At 44.9% G+C, this 27,971-nt stretch overlaps 1 protein-coding gene across 1 annotated transcript in view; it reads right to left on the reverse strand.

Annotated features, from left to right (window-relative positions):
* Positions 1 to 18,922, reverse strand: part of LOC125518600 (tyrosine N-monooxygenase-like) — a 31,250-nt gene extending 12,328 nt beyond the window's left edge. The window contains exon 1 of the mRNA XM_048683426.1: positions 18,605 to 18,922. Coding sequence (XP_048539383.1) covers positions 18,605 to 18,922 — 318 coding nt within the window. The remainder of the gene's footprint in view (positions 1 to 18,604) is intronic.
* Between the last annotated feature and the right edge of the window lie 9,049 nt (positions 18,923 to 27,971).

Genomic DNA, 27,971 nt, shown 5'->3' on the forward strand with positions numbered 1-27,971 from the left:
AGAATGGTTCAGATCCGGGTGGGTGAGGGCCGTGGTGGGGCCCACGGAGCTTTCACGGTGGCGGAGGGTGGCCGAAGAGGGCGGGAAGAATGGCGTTGGCGTAGATACAACTCGGGAGTTGGGTGGGTTAGGCAACAGGGGAGGTTTTTTTTTTCTCCAAACGGTAGCGACAGAGTAAATATAGGCGCCTGAAGCGATTAAGGATAAATTTTACTCCTCCATGGGTTTTAGAGGTTCGGCTAGGTCCCGGTTAGAGGAGTAAAATCAAATTTTTTACTCCCTCCTTCCATCTATAGGGCCTAATGCGTTTTTCGAGGCTAACTTTGATTAAATATTAGAGCAATAATATATGACATGCAACTTATACTTCCTCCGTTTTTATTTACTCTGTATATTAGAGTTGACTGAAGTCAAACTTCGTAAAGTTTGATCAAGTTTATAGAAAACAATATAGACATTTATCATAATAAATCTATACGATGTGAAAGTACATTTAATAATAAATTTAATGTTGTTGATTTGTTATTGTATATCTTAATATTTTTGTATATAAACTTGGTCAAAGTTTGTAAAGCTTGACTTTGACCAAAGCTAATATGCGAACTAAATAAAAACGGAGGGAGTACAAAGCACATTATTAAATTCGTGTGTGAAACGAGCTTTCAATGATATAATTTTCACATTGTGCATGTCATGTATTATTAATTTTATCAATAATCAAAGACGGTCTTAAAAACGCATTAGGCCCTATATAGATGGAAGGAGGGAGTACTTCTCTAACGCCGGATAGGGAATGGATATCTTATATATAATTAGATAGATAAGAGGTGGAACTCAATCCCTGGTATCGCTACTCGACTCGATGAAACTAACAAGAAACAGTGGCAGTTGCTTCATGGTACATTTGGTGGGAACGTCGGGAAGCACGCAAAGGAGAGACATTAAAAAACCCAAACAGTACTGCTTTTGCAATCCATGGAATCACGTCCAACTCTGTAATCAAGCATTCGGCTACCCCAGCGAAGCCTGGCTGGGTCAAACCTGCTCCGGGTTCATACAAATTAAACACTGATGCCACTTTTTTCGAGGATGGTTCAGGGGCTGTTGCAGCGATCTTAAGGAACAGCAGGGGTGAGGCTATGGCAGGAGTTGCTGAAACTATTGACCATAGTGTAAATGCAGCGGCAGCAGAAGCGATGGCCGTACGCCGTGGATTACAGCTTGTTCATCAGATTGGATGCTCGCGAGTGGCCGTGGAATCGGACTGCTTAGAGATAATCAACGCATGTAATGGTGAGTCAGATATCCTAGCTCCCTATTCAGCAATACTGGCAGATTGCTTCCAGTTGGCGCACGATATTCCTTCAATTAGTTTTGAACATTGCGCACGGAAAGCAAACTCTTTGGCACATTTCTTAGCTAGACATGTTTATGATTCAAACTTGATGTATCGGTGGGATGATTACCCCCCTAGTTTTCTTCTCCCACATGTCTTGAAGGATGTAACTATTCTGAACCAGCAATAAAGTGCCAATTGGCTTTCCCTCAAAAAAAAAACTCCGAATAATGAATTAATTAGAGCCCGGAACATAATAACAAAGGCGTCGTCCTTAACAACCAAAACATAGCACCCGTCTCGGTGGGGGAGAATCTCAGTCAATTTCTGTACAGAGGGACTCGCAATCGCAAGATTAACACCAACAAAAGAAAAGTGGTTGTCTTTTTTTTTTGCGGGGTAAGAAAAGTGGCTGTCACTTACTCTTGTGATGAAAAGGAAAAGAAAAAAAAAGAAAGGTGGCTGTCGCTAACCGTTGGCTTTGCCAAATGAAGCTACCAACCTACGTAACCTTTGCTGTTGTGGCACATGCATGGGTGGCCTCAACGCGCTTATTTTTTACTCCCTCCGTTCAGAATTACTTATCTCGGATATGGATGTATCTAAAACTAAAATACATTTAGATACATTCATTTCCGCGACAAGTAAATCCGAACGGAGGAGTACAATAGTGTTCACTTCGATGCATGCATGAATCATGATCGTTGGGCTCCGTTGAGTTTCCACCTCGGTCACCACCCTACCACTGCCCAAACCTTCACCACATGGCCACAAAAGGCCAGAGGCAATGTATCTGACTACAATCTCAACTCCCAAGGCTCGCAACATTAGTTTCGGGAGTTTCTCCTTGGTCAATATGGGCACACGCGACGGCTTGACCCGGTCAAAAACTCCGTTATGATGGACACGTAGTGTTGCTTAGTCCTATGCGACCTGTTAAAAGTACCTTGGTCATTGCCCAGGGTGGCCTGTATACGTTACGTTGTTAGCATCTTGCGCGCCTCGTTGCGCAGATATGCTTTGGGTGCAAGTTGTAATCTCTGTCTTGCAGCAAACTCGAAACTTGCTAAATGTTTGCGTCGACCAGCGTACAACGACGTGACCTCCTACACCATATCATCTTCCATACATTATATTGACCACCACTTATCATTTGGGCTGCATCCAATTTTTTGTCTCCTGCCCGCAGGTTGATGGATACGAAGAGAAATATACAGCGTGGAACGGGAATCGAACCCACGTCACCTGTGTTGGAAATATGAACAAATTACTACGAGATTTAATCCGAATAAACAGAAGATAAATCATGACCACAGCAGCAGAGATTAAACTAATCATGCGAACTAGCATAGCAGATGAACATATCACATCTAGGGCACATACTAGAAACATGAATTCTACAACGATCTCGAACAGAAAGGATAGAATCACATACGGTGCAGCGGGTGCAGCACCGTCGGCGTTGACGTTGTCGCCCATGTCGTCGAGGATGAGGTTGCCGAGGTCGGGGAACAAGTCGTCGTTCGCGAAGTCGTCGCTGCCAGCAGTCGTGCGAGTGCGCTCCCCAAAAACCTGATCGCCCCTCTCCCGTACAGGATCACGAGAGGCGGGGTTCCGGAGGCCTGCTGTCCCTTCTCGCGGTGCACGTCGGAAGGAGGGATGGAGAAGACTTTCTTGGCGGCGCAATGATCTGGAACGATGGTGAGAAACCATACGAAGCGGCGGCGGCTAGGGTAGACGTCTGCCTGACTATATAGTGCGGGTCAGGTAGGTCGTGGGAGTAAACCCACGTCCGAGTCGTCACGATCCAAAAGAATCGGAAACGGTTCAGTAATTAACGCGTCCGTTAATTATTAATTAAAGACTCATTAATTTTCCCATGCAGCAAAAATATAGACAACGTGCATAGCTCTGTCCTCGGCTCGGCTCAATCCCGCAACCCGCGTCGCGTCGCGTCGCGTCGTGACGAGGCGTGGCATGGCGAGGCGAGCGAGGAGGAGGAGCGCGCGTGTAGGTCTCCTCTTCTCATGCTCATATAAGTGGTAGAAGAGCTCACCTTATAAAGAGGTGCAACTCTCTCTCAACTTCCGGGGTGGGACTAAACTTTATAGTTGGTTCTGACTATTGGAAGGAAGCTGTACGTAGCGAGATGGATTCCATCTTAGCTAACGGTACCTGGGAGATCACTGACCGTCCTTATGGGTGCAAACCTGTAGGATGTAAGTGGATGTTCAAGAAGAAACTTAGACCTGATGGTACGATTGAAAAGTACAAGGCACGGCTTGTGGCCAAGGGTTATACCCAGAAAGAAGGTGAAGACTTTTTTGATACTTACTCACCCGTGGCTAGACTGACCACAATTCGGGTGCTACTATCACTGGCTGTCTCACATGGTCTTCTCGTTCATCAAATGGACGTTAAGACGGCTTTCCTCAATGAAGAGTTGAATGAGGAAATTTACATGGATCAGCCAGATGGTTTTGTAGTACCTGGTTAGGAAGGAAAGGTGTGCAAGTTATTAAAGTCTTTATATGGCCTTAAACAAGCTCCTAAGGAGTGGTATGAGAAGTTCGAAAGAACATTAACTGCTGTCGGCTTTGTAGTAAATGATGGTGACAAGTGCGTGTACTATCGCTATGGTGGGGGCGAAGGAGTTATTCTTTGTCTGTATGTCGACGACATATTGATCTTTGGAACCAAACTTGATTTAATCAAGGAGGTTAAGGATTTCTTATCTCGCTGTTTTGAGATGAAGGATCTAGGAGTAGCTGATGTTATCTTAAACATCAAGCTGTTGAGAGATGAGAATGGTGGGATCACACTGATTCAGTCTCATTATGTGGAAAAGGTCTTGAGTCGTTTTGGGTATAGCGACTGCACGCCTTCTCCAACTCCATATGATGCTAGTGTGTTGCTTCGAAAGAATCTCGTAGTAATTTGCTCATATTTCCAACAATCCAAAAACCTGATTATAGGCAATTTACTCCGAGTGGTTTTGCTGCGCATCTGAAGCCGCCTGCCTTTAAGGGGGCGCAATATAAGAGGTGGCGCACGAGAGCAGTCTACTGGTTTCAGACCATGGCTGCTATGATGCCACCAAGGGCAAGCCTGAGGGCGATCTTAATCCAGCACAGCTGGAAGCTTTTGAGAAGATCGATACCCTCTTTAAATGCGCTCTTCTGAGTGTTCTTGATGACTCCATTGTGGATTCGTATATGTCGTTTGAGAACGGCAAGGACATGTGGGCTGCGCTCGAGGCCAAGTTTGGTGCCCCGGACGCCGGCAATGAGTTGTACGTCATGGAGCAATTCTATGACTACAAAATGACTGATGAGCGCCCTGTTGTACAACAGGCTCATGAGATACAGTCGCTCGCAAAAGAACTTGAGTACTTCAAGTGTGTGTTGTCGGACAAATTTGTTGCCGGAGGCATCATTGCCAAGCTTCCACCTTCGTGGAATAATTTTGCTACTTCCCTGAAACACAAGAGACATGAGTTTTCCGTTACGGATCTCATTGGTACTCTTGATATTGAAGAGAAGGCGAGAGCAAAGGACACACGTGCTTGAGTTGCTGAGGGAGGTTCTAGTGCCCACATGGTGCAGAAGAAGAACTCCCAGCCCAACAAGTTCAAAAACAATAAGAACAAAACTCAGGGCAAAGGCAAGTTTGATACAAAGAACAAGCCATCACATTCTACCAACTTCAAGAAGAATTCTCATAAGAAGGGGAAGGGATTTTTCCATGTCTGCGGTGATCCTAATCACTGGGCTCCGAAGTGTCCTAACCGCTTTGAGAAGCGCGAACATGAGAAGAGCGGCAAGTCCGCTAATGTTGTCATCGGTGATACTGATATGAAGGAATCAGGGTACGGTATTTTTCCTACCATCCTTTCAGTATTTCAATCCCCTGATTGGTTAATTGACACCGGTGCCAATGTATATGTTTGTGCTGACGCCTCCATGTTTTCTTCTTACCAGGCAACAGGGACTTCACCCGTGCTGATGGGGAACGGGTCACATGCCATCGTTCGAGGTGTTGGTACGGTCGATCTGAAGTTTACTTCGGGGAAGACTGTGCGTCTGAAGAACGTTCATCATGTGCCGTCCATCAATAAAAATCTCATTAGCGGTTCCCGTTTATGTCGAGATGGTTTTAAGTTGGTTTTCGAATCCAATAAAGTTGTAATTTCTAAGTGTGGACAATTTGTTGGAAAAGGCTATGAGTGCGGAGGCTTGTTCCGCCTATCTTTGTCAGATATTTGCACTAAAGTTATTAATAATGTTTGCCACAATAATGAGTCTGATATTTGGCATTCACGACTCTGTCATATTAACTTTGGTTGCATGACGCGGTTAGCCAATATGAATTTAATTCCGAAAATCTCTACTGTCAAAGGCTCCAAGTGCCAAGTATGTGTGCAAGCTAAGCAACCTCGCAAGTCCCATAAGACTGCAGAGGCAAGAGACTTGGTGCCACTAGAGCTTATACATTCTGATCTTTGTGAGATGAATGGCGTGTTGACAAAAGGTGAAAAGAGATACTTCATGACGTTGATTGATGACTCCACTAGATATTGTTATGTGTATCTTCTGAAATCAAAAGATGAGGCTTTGACTTTCTTTAAAAACTATAAAGCTGAGGTAGAGAACCAACTTGATCGAAAAATTAAACGGCTTAGGTCCGATCATGGTGGAGAGTATTTTTCCAATGAATTTGATCCGTTTTGTGCGGAACATGGTATAATCCATGAGAGGACGCCTCCCTACTCACCCCAGTCAAATGGGGTAGCCGAAAGAAAGAACCGAACTCTAACTGATATGGTTAACACCATGTTAGACACTTCGGGTCTATCCAAGGAATGATGGGGGAAGGCGCTAATGACTGCGTGTCATGTCCTAAACCGAGTTCCCACAAAGTATAAGACCATGACTCCATTTGAGGAATGAGAAAGGAAAAGGTTGAAACTCTCTTACCTACGTACTTGGGGTTGTTTGGCGAAAGTCAATATACCAATTCCCAAGAAGCGCAAGCTTGGACCAAAAACCGTGGATTGTGTTCTTCTGGGCTATGCTTTTCATAGCATCGTCTATAGATTTTGGATAATAAAATCTGAGGTATCCGACATGCATGTTGGTACGATTATGGAATCAAAGTATGCAACTTTCTTTGAGAACATATTTCCTATGAAGGATATGTCGAGTTCATCAAATCAGGAGATACCTACTCCATCTAGTGAGGAATTCACTGTAATTCCTGAACCCACCATTGCGATGGAACACGTTGAGAATCCTGTTGAGGGTAACAATGGAACTCCTGTGAGGAGTAAGAGACAGAGAACTGCAAAGTCTTTTGGTGATGATTTCATTGTGTACCTCGTGGATGACACACCCAGGACTATTTCAGAAGTCTATGCATCTCCTGATGCTGACTACTGAAAGGAAGCTGTACATAGCGAGATGGATTCCATCTTAGCTAACGGTACCTGGGAGATCACTGACCGTCCTTATGGGTGCAAACCTGTAGGATGTAAGTGGGTGTTCAAGAAGAAGCTTAGACCTGATGGTACGATTGAAAAGTACAAGGCACGGCTTGTGGCCAAAGGTTATACCCAGAAAGAAGGTGAACACTTCTTTGATACTTACTCACCCATGGCTAGACTGACCACAATTCGGGTGCTACTATCACTGGCTGCCTCACATGGTCTTCTCGTTCATCAAATGGACGTTAAGACGACTTTCCTCAATGGAGAGTTGAAGAAGGAAATTTACATGGATCAGCCAGATGGTTTTGTAGTACCTGGTCAGGAAGGAAAGGTGTGCAAGTTATTAAAGTATTTATAAGGCCTTAAACAAGCTCCTAAGGAGTGGCATGAGAAGTTTGAAAGAACATTAACTGCTGCCGGCTTTGTAGTAAACGATGGTGACAAGTGCGTGTACTATCGCTATGGTGGGGGCGAAGGAGTTATTCTTTGTCTGTATATCGACGATATATTGATCTTTGAAACCAAACTTGAATTAATCAAGGAGGTTAAGGATTTTTTATCTCGCTGTTTTGAGATGAAGGATCTAGGAGTAGCTGATGTTATCTTAAACATCAAGCTGTTGAGAGATGAGAATGGTGGGATCACACTGCTTCAGTCTCATTATGTGAAAAAGGTCTTGAGTCGTTTTGGGTATAGCGACTGCACGCCTTCTCCAACTCCATATGATGCTAGTGTGTTGCTTCGAAAGAATCGACGGATTGCTATAGATCAACTGAGGTATTCTCAGATTATTGGCTCGCTTATGTATTTGGCGAGTGCCACGAGGCCTGACATCTCTTTTGCTGTGAGCAAGCTGAGTCGGTTTGTGTCAAAACCGGGAGATGATCATTGGCATGCGCTTGAGAGAGTTATGCGCTATTTGAAAGGCACCGCGAGATATGGGATTCACTACACCGGGTATCCAAGGGTACTGGAGGGTTATAGTGACTCAAACTGGATATCTGATACTGATGAGATTAAGGCCACAAGTGGTTATGTTTTTACACTTGGTGGTGGCGCTGTTTCCTGGAAGTCTTGCAAGAAGACCATCTTAACGAGGTCAACTATGGAAGCAGAACTCACAGCATTAGACACTGCCACTGTTGAAGCAAAGTGGCTTCGTGAACTCTTGATGGACTTACCTATGGTTGAAAAACCAATACCCCCTATCCTGATGAACTGTGATAATCAAACTGTGATCGTCAAGATAAACAGTTCTAAGGACAATATGAAGTCCTCAAGGCATGTGAAGAGGAGACTAAAATCTATCAGAAAATTGAGGAACTCCGGAGTTATTACGTTGGATTATATCCAAACGTCGAAAAACTTGGCAGATCCCTTCACAAAGGGTCTATCACGTAATGTGATAGATAATGCATCGATGGAGATAGGTTTGAGACCCACCGCATGAGTTGTCCATAGTGGTAACCCACTCTATGTGATCGGAGATCCCGTGAAGTAGAAGTGGGAGACAAACTGTTGGTCAGCTGGGAGGAGAGTATCCCTATATTAATTATCCCACTCCGTAAAGATGCAATACTCTCCTGATCTGCATGGCAGGTTGATACTTATCTTAATGTGTTCCAAGTGGCTTATTCGGGTAAGCAGAGATGTTGTCCTGCAGAACATCTTTTGAGGAACACACCTATATGAATTTGACTGTTAAAGTCGCAGCCTGTGAGAATTAGGTGTTCTCTAATAAATTCATGAAAGGCCCTGGAGTATGACGTATATGCTCCACCCGCGGGGAAGCCTTGCGGCAGCCCAGTATCAATCAAGAATTTGTGTGAAACTAGTTTCACAGAAAACTTGTAGTTCAAGGCATAGTCCACTATTCAAGTTGTGATCTAGTGTAGCATAAATTTCTAAGTGGAAGTTCAACTTCACAGTCTTCACTAAACACCGATATATAAAATAATGTTTTGGAACTAAATGATGATATGTGCCAATGAGATTTTGTGGGGGATTGTTGGAATTTTGCTGATAGGCCTTTGGCCCAAAGCTCAACTAAAATTCTGAAATTCTCTTGGCCCATTCATGCACACATATGAGTGGAGTGAGTGAGGCTAAAAGAATTTCAAAATTTTTGTTGGGCTTTGGGCCAAAGGCCTACTAGCAAAATTCCAACAACCTGGGCTGCTAGGAGAGCCAACATCCAACTCAGTCAACTCCGCTTGCTGGCAATGTACTCCAACGCGGATATAGGAAGGAAAAATATACAGCGTGGAATAGGATTCGAACCAACGTGGCAACGTCACCTGGGCTGCTAGGAGTACTTCCTCTTATATAAATAAGACTACCTATAATGGAAGTAATATAGATGGCAACATTACACATATCTAGACAAAATAAATGATATGGCAAGCAGTTAATGAAGAAAAGAGACATGTGGTAATATAGCTAGTTGCTCTTAAATGAAGCATGTTATTCTTCATTGTAGAGATACTTCATTTTTGTATATAAGGCCACTATCAAAATTACAATTTGCAGCTATATAAGGCCACTAACACCAATCAAGGTAAAATTTATGAGGTTTGTCTCGTACTAGCAACCAATGACATTAATACCCCATGCATGCATGCGGGGGTGAGAAGGTTGGTTTGAATGCACCGCATTAATCAACCAACGAGGAGTGAGAGAGTTGTCTTGTTGTGCGTTGGAGACAAAAAATACACATTAATTAACATGTCAAGCGAGAAGAAAAGACTACTTTGCAACATTGGCTTAAGTGGCCATTAGTTTGTACCTTGATACCTGTAATATGGGTTTGTAGCCTTGTATACAAAAATAAAGGGAATAGTAACATGGACTAATAACCTATACATATTACTAGTCTAACCTAACTTTTTGGCCTTGTAATTAGTGCATGGTCTAGTCGTTGCATTGTACTCCCTTCGTTTTATTTACTCTGCATATTAGAGTTCACTAAAATCAAACTTCGTAAAATTTAAATAAGTTTATAAAAGATAATATAAATATTTACCATAACAAATATACATGATATGAAAAGTACACTAAATAATAAATTTAATAGTAATATTGATTTGTTATTGTATATGCAAATATTTTTGTTTATAAGCTTTGTTAAAATTCACAAAGCTTCACTTTGATCAAAAGCTAATACGCGAACTAATTACAAACGGAGGGAGTATAAAAACGGTGGGAGTATGGTAATAGAAGACATTCTATTCCTCCACCATGGTCTTCTCTAACAGCCGTTGGGAGATGGCAGTTAGCCATTCCTTTTTCTACGAAATTACACGGTCGGTTCTTGATTCTTCAGCGGTGGGTATTATTGAGAAAAAAAGGGGCATGAAAAACTATTTTTGCTTAGTCCTTACATGCTTAGGCCAACTCCAACGCGACAACCAATATGGATGTGTGTTTTCTTTAATATTCGTTTGGGTCACTAAAACGGATGGACGTCCTTTTGCGTCCGCCGGTCCGTAGCTTTGCCCAACGCGTCCGGACAGATTTCACAGACTGGAAATTAAAAATGTATTACAATGCATACTGAAAGTCCCGTCTGTCGCTGCCGTACATACTTAAACTTTAAAAACTTTTGTCTAAATAGCATGATAATCTACGTGTCATAGGGTTGATAACTTACATACAAACACCACATTTACTTTTTGGATCAGGTGAAAAAAGTTGCAGGAAATATACTCTTGGTAACTTCCACCTAAATAGCATTGGTAATACACACACCGTGGACGTGCTAACACACAAACACTTTGGTAAATTTGACCGGAGATAAAATAGTTGTTGAAATCATACCCCTGGTAACTTCTTTCTAAATAGCATGATAATACGCACACCACGGTTGTGCTAACTTACGCACAGACACTGTAGTAACTTTCACCCGGAAAAAAATAGTTGTTGAATCCATACCCCTGGTAACTTCTGCAGAAATAGCATGGTAATATATATATATACCTTTGACCTGATAACTTCTTTCCTATTTGAACCATAAATCGCGTGGCACGGGTCGGTAGCAATAACTTAGTCCTGGGCCTCGCACAAGTCTTCTGTAGCAAGCGAGTTCGCACGAGAGTAGGTGAGTTCTTTTTTTCGAGTTGTTTCATTTCCAATTAATAAATTTGAATCTGAAAAATATATTATGAATTATTTAAATTCAAAATATGTTCACGAATACAAAAAATTGACAGTTTACAAAAGTTCAAGATTCAAAAAAATAAAGAAAAGTAAAAATAATGATCACAAATTCATAAAAATCATGAAACTGAAAAAATGTTCTCATGAGCACAAAATGTTCAAGAACAATTTTTGAAAAACCACAAATTTTTATGCAACCCTGAACAATTTTGAGAAATGTAAAATTTTAAGTTTATGAACATTTCTTGAAATTGTTAATATTTTTCTGACATTTCAAGCATTTTATAAAAACCCAAAAAATAGAAACATGAACAAATTTTAATGGTCTGATCAATTTTTGAAGATTTCGAGTTTTTTAGTTTTTATTAAAAAGGAAATTTAAATAAACATAAAAGGGGGAAAAAATCTCTACTACTTAAAACCTATTGGCAGGGACACCTTTGTCCAACTTTCCCTGTAAGTTGATAAACCCTTCAATCATCAATAATATGACTTCCATGTATAGTGAGGCAGACACGGTTTTATTTTGCTTTGCAATAATGGTTTGATTTTTTCCCTTTGTAATGCACAGTAACTCTGTAATTTCTGTTACCGGATCACCTTCCTAAACATGGCTGCAAATGAACCTCTAATAAACCATCTATACTATACTACTTATAAAATAAGTAGTGTTCCTTTTCCTGCCAGCAGAGACACCTTCGTCCAACTTTCCCTGTAAGTTGATAGACCCTTGAATCATCAGTGATATGCCTTCCATGTATAGCAAGGCACTTACGATTTTTTTCTTTGCAGCAATGGTTTGATTTTTTTTCCCTTTTGTAATGTGCAGTAACTCTGCAATTACTGTTACGGGATCACCTTCCTAATCAGGGTTGCAAATCAATCTCTCATAAATCAAATTTAAATAAATAAAAATCTCTATTATAGTTCATTAATCAGAATTGGCGTGGAACCACCAACATATGTTTACACCCATAACAACGCATGGGCAATTACCTAATGAAAACAATTTTTTTAAGGAAATCAGATAATGCAGTGGAAGCTCGCTAAAACCGGTCCTAATGGTTCGCTTGCTTTCCTAACCGCCCGGCCCATATCCTACGCTAGTTAGCGATCGGAGGCTTAACGCTCACAACGAGAGATACATAGTATTTGTGGTCAAGATGTTGCTTTTCCGCACAGGGAAGCAAGCGAGGCAAGGGAAGATGGGCACACCCATTCAAGTTATTATAGGTTCTACATATCCCAGTCTTGAGATATTCTCAAATGTCTCATTTCGGCTTTTTACAGGTCTGTGGAACCTTCTAGAAGGTCCTAGTCCATTCTTCTTGTTTTTTCTCTTACTGATTTTTTGGCTTCCAATTTTATAGGAATTTTAAAAGTTTATTAAAAACGAATTTCATAAATTTTTCAATTTTCAAAAAATGTTAAAGTTTTGAAAAAATATTTTCGTTTTGAAAACTGTTCTTAATTTCAAAAAATGTTTCTGCACCATGAAATTAAAAAAAATCAAAACATTTTCTGAATTTCAAGAATTGTTCCCTTCTTCAATAACTATTGTGATTTCAAAAAGTATTTGCAATTTTGCAAAAAGTATTTGACTTTTTAAGAAATGTTTGCATTTTCAAAAAATAGCGTTTTCAAAATTCTTCACCTTTTTTTAAATACTTGAGTTTCAAAATACTGTTTGGAATTTAAAAAATATTTGTGTTTTCAAAATAAATTCTCAGGTTATTTCTAATCCTCGACTATATTTGGGAAAGTACGACTTGGTTTACGTATAAGTATTTTTAAAGCACAAATAACGCCGTCGCCGCATTGTCGCCGTCGTCGCCGCCATCCTCCGGCCTCGGTAAGCCTCCTCCTTCTCCTCTTCCTCCTCCCTCCTCTATCTGCCGTCCTCCCTCCTCCGCCCCACTCCTCCCTCCTCCGCCCCACTCCTCCCTCCTCTATCTGCCTCTCCTCCTCCCCTCGTCCCCCCCTGCTCCTCCCTCCTCTAGCCGCCCCCTCCTTCAACAGCACCTCCTTCCTCCATAGCCCCTCCTCCCTCCACATCCCCTACTCCCTCCATAGCCCCTCCTCCCTCCACCTCCTCCATCCACATCCCCTCCTCCCTCCATAGATTTAGTTGATAGCATAGATAGGTAGAATATAGGTTTTTTCAATAGTATGGATAGGTAGAATTTTGTAGAATGTGCATAGAATTTAAGTGGTTAATAGAACTAGTGTATTTATAGTAAGTGCTTAGTTGAACTAGTTGAATTAGTAAGAAAATTAATTATTTTTATTTATAGTAAGTGCTTAGTTGAATTAGTAAGAAAATTCATTATTTTTATTTATAGTAAGTGCTTAGTTGAACTAGTTGAATTAATAGAACTAGTTTATTTTTAGTAAGAAAATTTAGGTATAGAATTTTTTTGTAATTTTGTTTTCCAATATAGAGATGTATTGGAAAATTTAATTATTTTTATGTCATTATCACTTTGTCATCAAAGAATGCTATATGAGATTTGATGATCTAAAATTTTACTCGATGGATTATGCAGGCTTTGTAGAGTCGTGTCTCATTGGAGTGATCGTCATCCGAGCTACCTCTACTTCCTCGACACCCGAGTCGGTGAGCTAAAAGTCCACCTCCTACTTCTCCACTCCTCTGTGTGTTGAATAGAGTAGAACTAGGGTATTTAGTCGGTGAGCTCATGTGCGAATGCTTATGATAATTGATCCAGATGGAATTGCAAGTTTAGGCATCGTTGTATGTGTATGGACATCTTTGTATCGCATGGAAAATCCGAGTGGCCTATGTTTTGCCGGAGTGTTGATGAAGGAAATATGCCCTAGAGGCAATAATAAAGTTGTTATTTATATTTCCTTATATCATGATAAATGTTTATTATTCATGCTAGAATTGTATTTCCGGAAACTTGACACATGTGTGGATACATAGAGAAAACACAGTGTCCCTAGTAAACCTCTACTAGACTAGCTCGGTAATCAAAGATGGTTAAGTTTCTTAACCATACATGTGTTGTCATTTGATGAACGGGATCACATCATTAGGAGAATGATGTGATTGACTTGACCCATCCGTTAGCTTAGCACGATGATTGTTTAGTTTACTACTATTGCTTTCTCCATAACTTATACATGTTCCTATGACTATGAGATTATGCAACTCCCGAATACCAGAGGAACACTTAGTGTGCTATCAAACGTCACAACGTAACTGGGTGACTATAAAGATGCTCTACGGGTGTCTCCGATGGTGTTTGTTGAGTTGGCATAGATCGAGATTAGGATTTGTCACTCCGTATATCGGAGAGGTATCTCTAGGCCCTCTCGGTAATGCACATCATTATAAGCCTTGCAAGCAATGTGACTAATGAGTTAGTTGCAGATGATGCATTAAGGAACGAGTAAAGAGACTTGCCGGTAACGAGATTGAACTAGGTATGATGATACCGACGATCGAATCTCGGGCAAGTAACATACCGATGACAAAGGGAATGATGTATGTTGTTATGCGGTTTGACCAATAAAGATCTTCGTAGAATATGTAGGAGCTAATATGAGCATCCAGGTTCCGCTATTCGTTATTGACCGGAGATGTGTCTCGGTCATGTCTACATAGTTCTAGAACCCGTAGGGTCCGCACGCTTAACGTTCGATGACGATTTGTATTATGAGTTATGTGTTTTGGTGACTAAAGTTTGTTCAGAGTTCCGGATGAGATCACATATATGACGAGGAGTCTCGAAATGGTCGAGAGGTAAAGATTGACATATTGGAAGGTTATATACGGACACCGGAATGGTTCCGACGAAGACCGGAGATTTTTCGGAGTACCGAGAGGTTACCGGAACCCCCCGGGAAAGTTAATGGGCCTATTGGGCCATAGAGGAGAGAGGGAGGCTGCCACAGGAGGTGGCGCATGCCACCCAAGACCAATCCGAATTGGACAAGGGGTGGGGGCGCGGCCCCCCTTTCCTTCTCCCTCTCCCCCTTTCCCCTTTCCCCTCTCCGATGGAAGGAAGGAGGGGGTGGGGGGCGAATCCTACTAGGAACGGAGTCCTAATAGGACTCCCCCCTCTTGGCGCCCCCCTGGGCCGGCCTCCTCCTCCACCCTCCTTTATATATGTGGGTAGGGGGCCACCCCAAAGGCACAACAATTGTTTCTTAACCGTGTGCGGTGCCCCCCTCCACAGTTTACTCATCCGGTCATAGCGTCATAGTGCTTAGGCGAAGCCCTGCGCGGATCACATCACCATCACCGTCACCACGCCGTCGTGCCGACGAAACTCTCCCTCGACCCTCTACTAGATCAAGAGTTCGAGGGACGTCATCGAGCTGAACGTGTGCTGAACACGGATGTGTCATATGTTCGGTACTTGGATTGTGTAACACCCACAATGCGGCTATATCCCCCACGTGTCGGGGCACGACTTAGAGGCATAACCGCATGGTAGGCATGTTGCAAAAGGGGTAATCTTTACACATCCCATGTACTGAAAAGATAGGGATAAAGAGTCGGCTTACAATCGCCACTTCACACAATACATAAATATATCATACATCATCCAGAATACAATCAAGGTCCGACTACAGAACCAAAATAAAGAAAGACAACCCCAAATGCTAGATCCCCGATCGACCCAACTGGGCTCCTCTACTGATCATCCGGAAAAGAAACATAGTAACGGCCCGAGTCCTCGTCGAACTCCCACTTGAGTTCGGTAGCATCCCCTACACTGGCATCATCGCCACCTGCATCTGTTTGGGAGTATCTGTGAGTCACAGGGACTCAGCAATCTCACACCCACGAGATCAAGACTATTTAAGCTTAAGGTAGGAAAGGGTAGTGAGGTGGAGTTGCAGCAAGCACTAGCATATATGGTGGCTAACTTACGCAAAAGAGAGCGAGAAGAGAAGCAAAGCACGGTCGATAAACTAATAAGTGATCAAGAAGTGATCCTGAAGCTACTTACGTTCAAGCATAACACGAGACCGCGTTCTCTTCTCGGACTCCGCCGAAAAAAGACCATCACGGCTACACACGCGGTTGATTCATTTTAATTAAGTTAAGTGTCAAGTTCTCTACAACTGGACATTAACAAATTCCCATCTGCCCATAGCCGCGGGCACGGCTTTCGAAAGTTCAAAACCCTGCAGGGGTGTCCCAACCTAGCCCATCACAAGATCTCATGGTCAACGAAGGATATTCCTTCTCCTAGGAAGACCCGATCAGTCTCGGAATCCCGGTTACAAGACATTTCAACAATGGTAAAACAAGACCAGCAAAGCCACCCGATGTGTCGACAAATCCCGATAGGAGTCACACGTATCTCGTTCTCAGGGCAACACTGGATGAGACTAGCTATGAGTAAAACCAAACCTCAATTTTTCCTGAGGTGTCCCCGCAGGCAGCTCGGTTCGGACCAACAATCAGAGGAGCACTGGCCCGAGGGGGGGGTTTAAAATAAAGATGACCCTTGAGTCTGCAGAACCCAAGGGAAGGTATATGGTGGTAGGTAGGCAAATGGTAAAACCAAGTTGGGCCTTGCTAGAGGAGTTTTATTCAAGGCGAACTATCAAGGGGTTCCCATAACACCCAACCGCGTAAGGAACGCAAAAATCAAGAACATAACACCGGTATGACGGAAACTAGGGCGGTAAGAGTGGAACAAAACACCAGGCATAAGGCCGAGCCTTCCACCCTTTACCAAGTATATAGATGCATTAAAAATAAACAAGATATAATAATGATATCCCGACAATATCCATGTTCCAACATGGAACAAACTTCATCTTCACCTGCAACTAGCAACGCTATAAGAGGGGCTGAGCAAAGCGGTAACATAGCCAAGCAACGGTTTGCTAGGAAAGGTGGGTTAGAGGCTTGACATGGCAATATGGGAGGCATGATATAGCAAGTGGTAGGTATCGCGGGATAGCAATAGAGCGAACAACTAGCAAGCAAAGATAGAAGTGATTTCGAGGGTATGGTCGTCTTGCCTGCAAAGTTCTCAGAGTTGACGAAAGCTTGATCTTTGTTAGCGTACTCAACAGGTTCCTCGATCACGTACTCGTCTCCCGGCTCTACCCAAAGCAAGAACACAAGCAAAAGGACCAACAATCAATCACGGTGCAATGCACAAACAACATGATGCAAAACATGGAATGACATGTGGGATATGATATGCAATGCATATGCGTGCTCCGGAAGGAAAAGGATGAACAATGCATCAACTTGGCAAACCAAGTGTGCCGCTGGAAAGATGATATGATTTCGGTCGAAATCGATATAAAGATCACCGGAGTCGGATGCACGGTTTGCGAATGGCAAACAAAACAATAATGGCACAATTCTGCAATTAACAGCACGATGCCATATAGAATGCAACAAGAAACTAAGCCACTGCACTCCAACATAGCGAGAAAGCATATGAAAGTGATGTACTCAAGATGCTTGACAAAAGATGAACACTGAGCTACGGCTAAATCACACAAGAGAAGGTTCAAACAAGCATGGCAAAAGTGCAAAAAATATCAGCTTCACAGACTTAGTGAAAATACTAACATGTCAGGAATAACATCAGGAAGCCATGTTTAGAGCAAGCAAACAACATGCTACATGAACATATCATAGCAATACAAGGCATGGCATGAATCTACTAAATGCGTAGAACAAAAGTCCCTTAATGATCATGAGCCAAAAAGGCACAGAAGATATGATGGCACCCATGTAAACATAGCAAGTTTGATTAACAGATTCAGACTTAGCAGAAAATTGAGCATGACATAAACAGAATTATGAAGGCATCTTTGAGAGCTCGATTCACTCACCACAAGGCAATAGCAAGAAGACATGTTCATGAAGCTAACCCTGGCAATAGCAAGTTCATAGCATGCATGGATCAACAACAACAACCATGGCAAAATTGATTAACATGTAAACAGTCTGCCAGGAACATTTTACAGCAAAAGTAGAGCAAGATTAAGACATGCTAGAGCACTCCATAATAGCAAAAAGGGGCATGGATGGATAGAGAATAACCATATTTCCAAAACATCCTTACTTAAGCAACTCAAAACAAGAATATATCTCACTGTAGCATCATGTTTACATGGCATCAAAATAATAGCAGGGAAAGGACTTAGTAAAATCCAAGTCCCTGAAATCAGCAATATCACGAAGGCTACTTTGCATGCTTGTGCTAGTCACCACATTGATCACAAAAATACATGGCAAGCACCCCTGTAAAGATAGCATGGCATAGACCAAAACACATGAAGAGCTCATGCCCATAAGATGGACACAACAATGTGACAAAAATGACAAATCCTCATACTCTGATAAGTAACAACACATAACAATTTATAGCACTCTTGCATCAGTGATTTGGGCATCAAGATGGACTCAAACAAGCATGGCACAATGGAATGAAATGAAGAGCATCTCCCAATTAACATTTTGATATATCATGCGCATGAAACGGAGCTACGGTCATGGAGTTATGATGCAATGAACAGGGGCTTAATAATCAGCAGAAAAAGGACTTACACGAAAAATCGGGTCAACCTCCTCAGATCCAGATCTGGCGCGGAGTTCGAGGATCGCCGGAGATCACCGCGGTGGCAGGAGTTTCACCGGCGAGGTGGAGAGGCGGATCCAGGCGCGTGGTCGCTGGAGCCGGTGAAGAAGAGGGCGGAGGCAGCGCTATGTTTCTAGGGCGGCAAAGCGGAGTGAGGCGGCGGGGTCGAGCGGCGCCGGCGAGCGAGGCGGCGGAGGCGGCGAGCAGCACCGACGAGGAGCGGCGGCGCGCGCGGGACGGGCAGCGGCGGATCCCACGTGAGCCGGGGAGGCTCGGGCAGGCCCGCGGGCCCAATTCGGGTCTGGCGGGCCACGGCGGCTGGGACGGCACAGGCGACAGGTGGCGCGCCCTCATTGGCCGCGGGCGGCGGCGGATCCTGTCCGGCGGCGGCCAGACGTGTCCGGTGGTGGCGGGGGCGATTTATCTAGGGTTTGGACCCGGATTTTGAACGGGGAGGACATATTTATAGGTAGGAGGACTTTTGAGTGTCCAAATGAGGTGTAGTTTTCGACCATGCAATCGTTATCCGATGGCGGAGGACATGGGAGAGGTTTGGATGGGTTATTGGGCCGTTTTGGAGGGGTGTTGGGCTGCAACACACACGAGGCCTTTGCGGTTCCCCGTTTAACCGTTGGAGTATCAAACAGACTCCAAATGACACGAAATTTGACAGACGGTCTACCGGTGGTGTACCAAGGCCACTTGGCAAATATCGGTCCATTCCGAGAACGTTTAACACCTGCATATGAAAAGAGACAAAAGGGGGCGCCATAGGACGGAGTGTCGGATTGCAAAACGGACAACGGGGAAAATGCTCGGATGCATGAGACGAACACGTATGCAAATACAATGCACATGATGACAATGTATGAAATGCATGACAATAACAAAATGCAAAATGAAGACAAAACCCAACCACGAAGGGAATCTCATAACTTAAGCCGAAAATGGCAGAGTCGGAGTTACAAATATGGCAAGTTACATCCGGGGTGTTACAACACTCCACCACTACGAAAGGATCTCGTCCCGAGATCTAGGACTGAAAGAACTCCGGATATTCGGAAAGGAGGTGGTCCTTGCGTTCCCAGGTGGCTTCTCGGTCGGAATGATGTGACCACTTCACTTTCAGGAATTTGATAGACTTGTTGCGAGTCTTGCGCTCGGTTTCTTCAGGAATAGCAATGGGATGATCATGATAAGACAAGTCTTCTTGGAGATCAATCTCTTCGAAGTTGATGGTGCGCTCAGGAGTCTTGAAGCACTTGCGAAGCTGTAACACGTGAAACACATCGTGCACGTTTGCGAAGTTGGACGGAAGCTCAAGTTGATAGGCGAGATCGCCTCTTTTACCAATGATCTTGAAAGGACCCACATATCTAGGGGCAAGCTTCCCTTTGATACCGAAGCAATGAGTGCCTTTCATTGGAGAGCCGCGGATGTAGACATGGTCTCCGATCTCGAAAGCCAAGTCACTGTGCTTGCTATCATAGTAACTCTTCTGGCGCGATTGCGCGGCTTTGAGACTTTCACGGATGACTTTGCACATTTGTTCAGCTTCTATGATTAAGTCATTGCCAAGAAGTTGGCATTCACCAGTCTCTGACCAATTAAGAGGGGTACGACACTTTCTGCCATAGAGAATCTCGAATGGGGCCTTGCTTGAACTCGCTTGGAAGCTATTGTTGTAGGAGAACTCGGCATATGGAAGACAATCTTCCCACTTCATACCGAAGGAAATGACACAAGCCCTGAGCATATCTTCAAGAATTTGATTGACTCGCTCGACTTGGCCACTAGTTTAAGGATGGAAGGTTGTGCTGAAGCGAATGTTGGTGCCCATGGCCTTCTGGAAGGAGTCCTAGAACATAGAAGTAAAGATGCTTCCACGATCTCAAGATATCAATTGCGGAATGCCGTGCAAAGAGACAATCCTGGAGGTGTATAGCTCTGCCAGCTGAGCTGCAGTGATAGATTGTTTGATTGGAAGGAAATGAGCCACTTTTGTAAGCTTGTCGATGACAACAAAGATAGCATCATTTCCACGTTTGGACTTGGGAAATCCAGTCACGAAGTCCATCTCAATATGGTCAAACTTCCATTCTGGAATGGCAAGAGGTTGGAGGAGACCAGCTGGTCGTTGGTGTTCTGCTTTCACTCTTCTGCAGACATCACATTCATTCACAAACTGAGCAATTTCTCGCTTCATTCGAGTCCACCAATACGACTGCTTGAGGTCATGGTACATCTTCGTACTTCTAGGATGAATGGATAGGAGGGAATTGTGAGCCTCGTTCATAATGACTTTCCTTAGATTGCCTTTAGGAACCACAATTCGATCCTTGAAGAAAAGAGTATCTTTGTCATCAATGCAATAGCACTTGTACTTGGGTTGGCTCTTGGCAATCCCATTTTTCACCTTCTTCACCATGGCATCAAGAAGTTGTGCCTCAAGAATTTAATCTTCCAAAGTAGGAGAGACTATGAGGTTGGCGAGAAAGCCTTGAGGAACAACTTGGAGATTCAGTTTGTGGAAAGCTTCACAAAGGTCCGGTTGGAAGGGCTTGAGAATTAAGCTGTTGCAGTAAGCCTTCATGCTCAAAGCGTATGCGATGACATTGGCCTTTCCTGGAGTATATTCAATACTCGGATTGTATTCTTGAATCATTTCGACCCAACGAGTCTGCCTGAGGTTGAGGTTGGGTCTAGTGAAGATGTACTTGAGGCTCCTATGATCAGTGAAGATGTCCACTTTCCTTCCCAACAAGAGATGTCTCCACGTTAATAATGCATGGACAACTGCCGCCAACTCGAGGTCGTGAGTGGGGTAGTTCTTTTCGTTCGGCTTCAACTGGTGAGAGGTATAAGCCACAACTTTCTTCTCTTGCATTAACACAACACCGAGACCTTGCAGGGAGGCATCACAGAAAACTTTGAATGGTTTGGATTCATCAGGAGGAGTCAAAACAGGAGCTGTCACTAACTTATCTTTGAGGGTGTTGAAAGCGATGTCACATTCAGGCGTCCAGACATACTTGACGTGATTCTGGAGGAGGTTGGAAAGAGGCTTTGCAATCTTAGAGAAATTCTCAACGAATCTTCGACAATAGCTTGCAAGCCCAAGAAAACTACGGAGCTGCTTCACATTCTGAGGCGGTTCCCAATTCACAATTGCAGACACCTTCTCAGGATTAACAGCTATGCCCTTGGCGGAGATGATATGGCCAAGGTAGAGAACCTCATTAAGCCAGAACTCACACTTTGAAAACTTCGCATAGAATTGATGCTCTCTGAGTTTGTCGAGTACCAATCTCAAATGTTTGGCATGATCCTCCTTATTCTTGGAAAAGACCAAAATATCATTGAGATACACCAAGACGAAATCATTTGTGTAAGGGTTGAAAATGAAGTTCATCATGCGAGAGAACGTTGGAGGTGCATTGACAAGGCCGAAAGACATGGCAGTATATTCATAAAAACCATAGCTTGTTCTGAATGCTGTCTTGGGGATATCTTGTTCACGAATGCGAATCTGATGATAACCCATATGGAGGTCAAGCTTGGAGAATAATTAGGGCCCCCTTAAGTTGCTCGAAAAGCTCATTGATGTTGGGAAGTGTGTCGGTGTCAAAACCGGCGGATCTCGGGTAGGGGGTCCCGAACTGTGCGTCTAGGTCGGATGGTAACAGGAGGCAAGGGACATGAAGTTTTACCCAGGTTCGGGCCCTCTCGATGGAGGTAAAACCCTACGTCCTGCTTGATTAATATTGATGATATGGGTAGTACAAGAGTAGATCTACCACGAGATCGAAGAGGCTAAACCCTAGAAGCTAGCCTATGGTATGATTGTTGATGTGTACGTTGTCCTACGGACTAAAACCCTCCGGTTTATATAGACACCGGATAGGGTTAGGGTTACATAGAGTCGGTTACAATGGTAGGAGATCTACATATCCGTATCGCCAAGCTTGCCTTCCACGCCAAGGAAAGTCCCTCCCGGACACGGGACGGAGTCTTTAATCTTGTATCTTCATAGTCCAGGAGTCCGGCTGAAGGTATAGTCCGGCCATCCGGACACCCCCTAATCCAGGACTCCCTCAGTAGCCCCTGAACCAGGCTTCAATGACGATGAGTCCGGCGCACAGATTGTCTTCGGCATTGCAAGGCGGGTTCCTCCTCCAAGTACTTCATAGAAGATTTTGAACACAAAGATAGTGTCCGGCTCTGCAAAATAAGTTTCCACATATTGCCATAGAGAGAATAATACTTACACCAATCTAATCTGCTGACGTATTCCGTAGCGTGACACACCACGGCCAAGCCTTTATCCGAGTCGTTTCATTATCCCACCTCAGCGCGTTATGCAAGGCGGTTTCCTTGGCATGTCTTGTTAAAGCAGAGATCGTGTCCCCTTATCCCGGGATTCTCATCAATACAGGCGTGGGCAAACCAACCGCTTCTAGGACTCCTAGATTATAGGCAAGTCCAAACGGACACGGAGAGGATGCTTGATATTCACCCTCTTTATAAAGGGGACAAGGCTTTTATTTTTCCCTCCCGTGCTCAATCGAATCCTTCCCCCACCTCAAGCTCAAACGCCCGAAGTTTAGGTCAGGTGCTCCGAACCTCCAGTCATGTCCGGATCTAGCCTTCAAGGCCGATGGATGCCTTCCTCCGTCACGGAAGAAGACATCAAGAAGTTGAGGGAGGCCAGATATCTGACCGCCTAGATTTTGCATCGGCTGCCTCCCCGAGGGCAGGTCGTCCCCACCCCCGAACCCAACGAGAACGTCGTGTTCGTTTCCCACTTCCTCCGAGGTCTAGGCCTTACCCTGGATCCTTTCGTCAGGGGTTTGATGTTTTACTATGGGCTAGATTTTCATGATCTAGCTCCGGACTCCTTTCTTCATATCACGACATTTATTGTCGTGTGCGAGGCCTTCCTCCGGGTTACCCCTCACTTTGTCCTATGGCTCAAGACCTTTGAAGTGAAGCCGAAGATGGTCGAGGGGCAACATGCAGCGTGTGGAGGTGCCTCAATATGCAAGATGACGGGAGCTCCGTGGCCCAAAGGTTCCATCCCAGAGGTGTCTGAATTGTGGCAACAGGAGTGGTTCTACATCACGGCTCCTAGAAGTGCTAAGTGGGCGGCCCCCTGCTTTCCGCTCGGGCCCTCCAGCACAGCTGATGTCATGGATTAGCAGAGGTCTGAGCTGGGGTCCAGTCAAGGACGTGCCTATACTGCAAGGCCGCATTCGAGGTCTCTTCAATGGAGATTTCAGTTTGGTTGCGGTAACACAGGTTATGCTGGTTCGTCAAGTCCAGCCTTGCAAACGCCGGCCTCTTCGCCTATGGGAGTTCAATCCCGAGGGACCGCGTGCCGTTCAGAATTTTCTCGGCCTGACGCACGAGGAGATGTACAAGTCATTCTTCGGACCTCAGGTGGAGTGTCCGGAAATCACCGAGGACGTGGGCCTGAGTAGTAACCGCACCGCCGAACAGGTAAGGCATCTTCCGGCCGAACATACTCTCTCTACTTCGTTACGAAGTTATTTCTGAGAGTTCGCTTTTTGACCAGGACTGGCTAACAAAGGAGAAGTTGATTCGGTGTTCGGCCCCCCTCCCTGAGGGTTTGGAAAATCCGGTATTGGAAAAGATGCTCCAGACCGCACCTTACCCGGAGCCCTTGAAGGAAGATACTGTGGAGGATAATGCGGGCGGACGCGGGCCCCCAACGCTGCCCATTCTAGCCGAGGGAGCGAGCGTCTCCATGAGGGAAGGCGACCAGAAGAGGAAAAGGACTGCCCCCGGGGATTCGGAAGCCAAAGCTTCCAAACGGGAGAAGAAGTCTCCCACAGAGGGTCCTACCTTGGGGGGCGCTGTTGCCGCACAAAGTCCACGGGGGGATCAATTCTCCCTCGAGTCGTAAGTGACCCGAAATACTTCTAATAGTACAGATATGCCATCTTTTTCTTCTGAGGAAATAACCACCGCATATATTTTTGCAGTTCGGGCCTTAGCCCCTCTCAAATGAGCTCATCTTCGGGGGATCTTCTTCCAGAGATGATGGAGAGCGAAACGCCTCCTCCGGATTCCTCCGCTCCAGAAGCGGGCGACCCTGAAGTGTCGTCGCGGAGGGCCTCTCCGAGTCCGGTGAGGCCAGAAGATAATCCCATTGACCCCCGAAGCTCCCAGTGTCCGGCTCCCGAAGAGAGCAGAAAAAAGAGTCCGCCACCGTCTAGTGTGCGATCGGATGTTCTGAGGGAGTTGGTGGGGCGAGCGGCCATCTCAGATGAACACCGTGTGATGATGAATACGGTGATGGAGAGAATATCGTCCACCGAAAGCGGATTGCATGAAGCTTTTATGAGTCTACTGGCAGGCTTTGAGGTACGTAAAAGAATGTATGATAATCCTGCACATGCTAGGTGTGCCCTGTGTAGATAGTAGCCCCTGAGACTCTGGTTGTCGTCGGAAACGACGACGAACAGAGGATCATATTCCCAGGAAATAACCATACTGCCTCTATGTGCAGGTGATGGAAGCTCCGGTGGCTAGCCGGACTAGCGAGTTTGCCCATTTAGAGCGGCAGTTGGATGCGGCAGACGCTGACATCGAGCTTGTGAACAAAAGGCTTGACGAGGCACAGGGTAAGTGTGAATATCTAGTAAATGCCACATAGGAAGAGCAGCATGATGCCAGTATCTTTAATATGTTGTGACTGCAGATGGAGCTGCCACTGTTGAAGCCTTGCGGGCAGAACTTGCCCGAGCCAAGGAACAAGCGAGGTTGGGTAATGCGGCTGCTGTGAAGGCAGCCGAAGAGTTGCAAGGCGAGAAGGCCGTGCATGGCGAGACCCGAGACAAGATGGCCAAGATGGCTATAGAATTAAAAGCCGCCGCCGACCATTGCCGGGTTCTTGAAAAGGAAAACCAAGCGAAGGCATCGGATCTTGAGAAGGCTGCTGCGACGAAAAAGGATCTCCGCTCTGCTATGAGGGAAAAGAAGGAGGAGCTGCGGGAAGCCGGGGATATTGTAGCTGGGAAATCCTTTATGTTGCGGAGGAAATTCGGAGATCCACGGTATGCCCCTCTAGATCGGCTGTGGAGTTCGGAGGATGTGTATATGGATTTGGCGGCGAGCGCCGCCGATGCGGCCAAGTACTTCCAGGGTCAGACGGACCGTGGAGTAGACCAGCTGTTTTGGAGACAATTCCATTCTCCCGAGCGTCCACTTTCATTGACTGACCAATTAGCCGAATGGGCCGAACTAAATAGGTTGTCCGGACTCTCTATGAGGTCTGTTGTGGATCAGCTATGGCCGGGAAGGTCAAAACCGAACAACTATTTCAGCTTGGTGCAGCAGGTCCTTGAGGTGGTGCCGCGCATTAGTGCGATGAGGAGGTCGGCGTGCATAGAGGGCGCACGGATGGCCTTTTCCTGTGTTAAGGCATATTGGGCGGAGATGGATGCTAGCAATGTTGCAACGCGGGATTCGACTATAGGTCGAAAGGCTGCCGAGCACTACTTTGAAGAAGTTCTTGAGGATGCCCGTTTGATAGAGACCCAGTGCTAAAAAAATATTATATTTGAGTGATATGTAATCTCATTGTAAGCGAAATGCTTTGATTAGTTTTTATAAGGCTATTTTTATACTTTTGCCTGAAAGTAATATGATGCCTCCTGGGCGGCTGTTTATGTATACATGTGTATAACCTGAAAGATTGCAGCCGTCGGCTTCAACCCTCACGCATATAATGCGGAGGTGCTCGTAGAAACACGCATTCACACTTAACCCAACATCTTGGTCCTATTAAGGAGGTGATAGCAGAGCGAGCGAGGCAACCAGACTATAATGCTTTAGCACTTTCACTTAGCCATAGGAGTTTGACAGTGGGGCTACTAGATAGCCCCTGGTGGCTCCGCACTCTCCCGATCTCGGGGTGCGTACATGCCTGGCCGGGAAACGGCCCTTCATTAAGGCAGAGGATTTCTAACATTCCCACAGGTCATCGAGTGGTTGACCAGTCTCACGCTATATCATGACAATCAGTTTTCGGCTTTCTCTACTGAGGTGCTCGTCCGGATGAACCAGGGCACAATCGCAGTAGTTCTCCTGGTGCTACCTTAGCCGGCAAGGCGGAACGTAAGGCACCAAAACACAGGATCCGGGCAAACCCAACATTTGACCAAAGACAATGATTCAGAGCTGATGCATATAGGGCCAAACTCACGACGCCGAATACTCCCTAAGGTATTCGGTCTTTGTGGTATAAACCGGGCCTAAATAGTGGCCTTTATAAGAAGCCCCGTGTGTCCAGGTACGTGCATTGTTCTAGCGTGGCCACATGCCAAGACGTCAACATCCTTCTCAACGGTGGATATGTATCAACAAGAGAGAGTAAAAAAGGTTTACACAGGGTCTTAATCTAAAAAGAATCCTTGGAGCGGGTCCCTGCTGCACGTCTGCGCCTGTGTCTCCGTTGTGCCGTATCCTGGACGGGTGTAGCGCGATGATCGTCTGTAAAAGAGGGGAAGTTAAGTGAAAAAGTTGTCGTGCAAAAGGATAGTTTTTAAAGAAACCATGTATAATTCAAGATGATAAGAAATTGCCACTTGTCTGCATGCGTTGAGCCCCTTGTATTGACAAATAGGGGTGTGACCACTTATTTCCGTATAAATAGCGGCGCCGGGCTTGATTAGTTGTATCTGAGGTCTTGACGACCTATTGGATGCTTTCGTTTGTCCGGGCGCCTTTAGTGTGCGGCGGCCAAGGCAGCCTCACTCTCTTCGGCGCGCATAGATCGCTTGATATTTCCGTGCAATGTAATGATGCCACGTGGACCGAGCATCTTGAGTGTGAGGGAGGCGTAGTGTGGTATTGCATTAAAGCGAGCGAAAGCTTCGCGTCCGAGCAGTGCTTGATAGCCACTTTGAAACAGAGCGATGTGGAAAGTTAAATGCTCGCGACGGAAGTTATCGGGGGAGCCGAATGTAACTTGTAGTAGGAGGGAGCCCGTACAACGAGCCCCTGGGCCTGGCGTTACTCCTTTAAAGGTAGTATTGCTATGGAGAATTTGTGTTGGGTCTAGCCCCATCCCGCGGATTGTATCCTGATATATTAGGTTTAGGCTACTGCCGCCGTCCATCAAGACCTTTGTGAAGTGATATCCGCCGATTACTGGGCCTAATACCAGGGCAGCCCATCCTGCGTGTCGGATACTTGCTGAGTAATCGCGATGGTCGAAAGTGATCGGTTGAGATGACCAGTGGCAGGACTTCGTGGTGATAGGCACTTGGGTATACTTTCCTGGGAGTGCCGCATTGTTTTTTCCCTTGATTACGTGTAACGCGTTTACTGTTTTGACTTCTGGTGGAAATTGCTTTTGTTCCCCCGTGTCTTGCTT

The sequence above is a fragment of the Triticum urartu genome, chromosome 7, assembly GCF_003073215.2.
Source record: "Triticum urartu cultivar G1812 chromosome 7, Tu2.1, whole genome shotgun sequence".
NCBI classification, from domain to species: domain Eukaryota; kingdom Viridiplantae; phylum Streptophyta; class Magnoliopsida; order Poales; family Poaceae; genus Triticum; species Triticum urartu.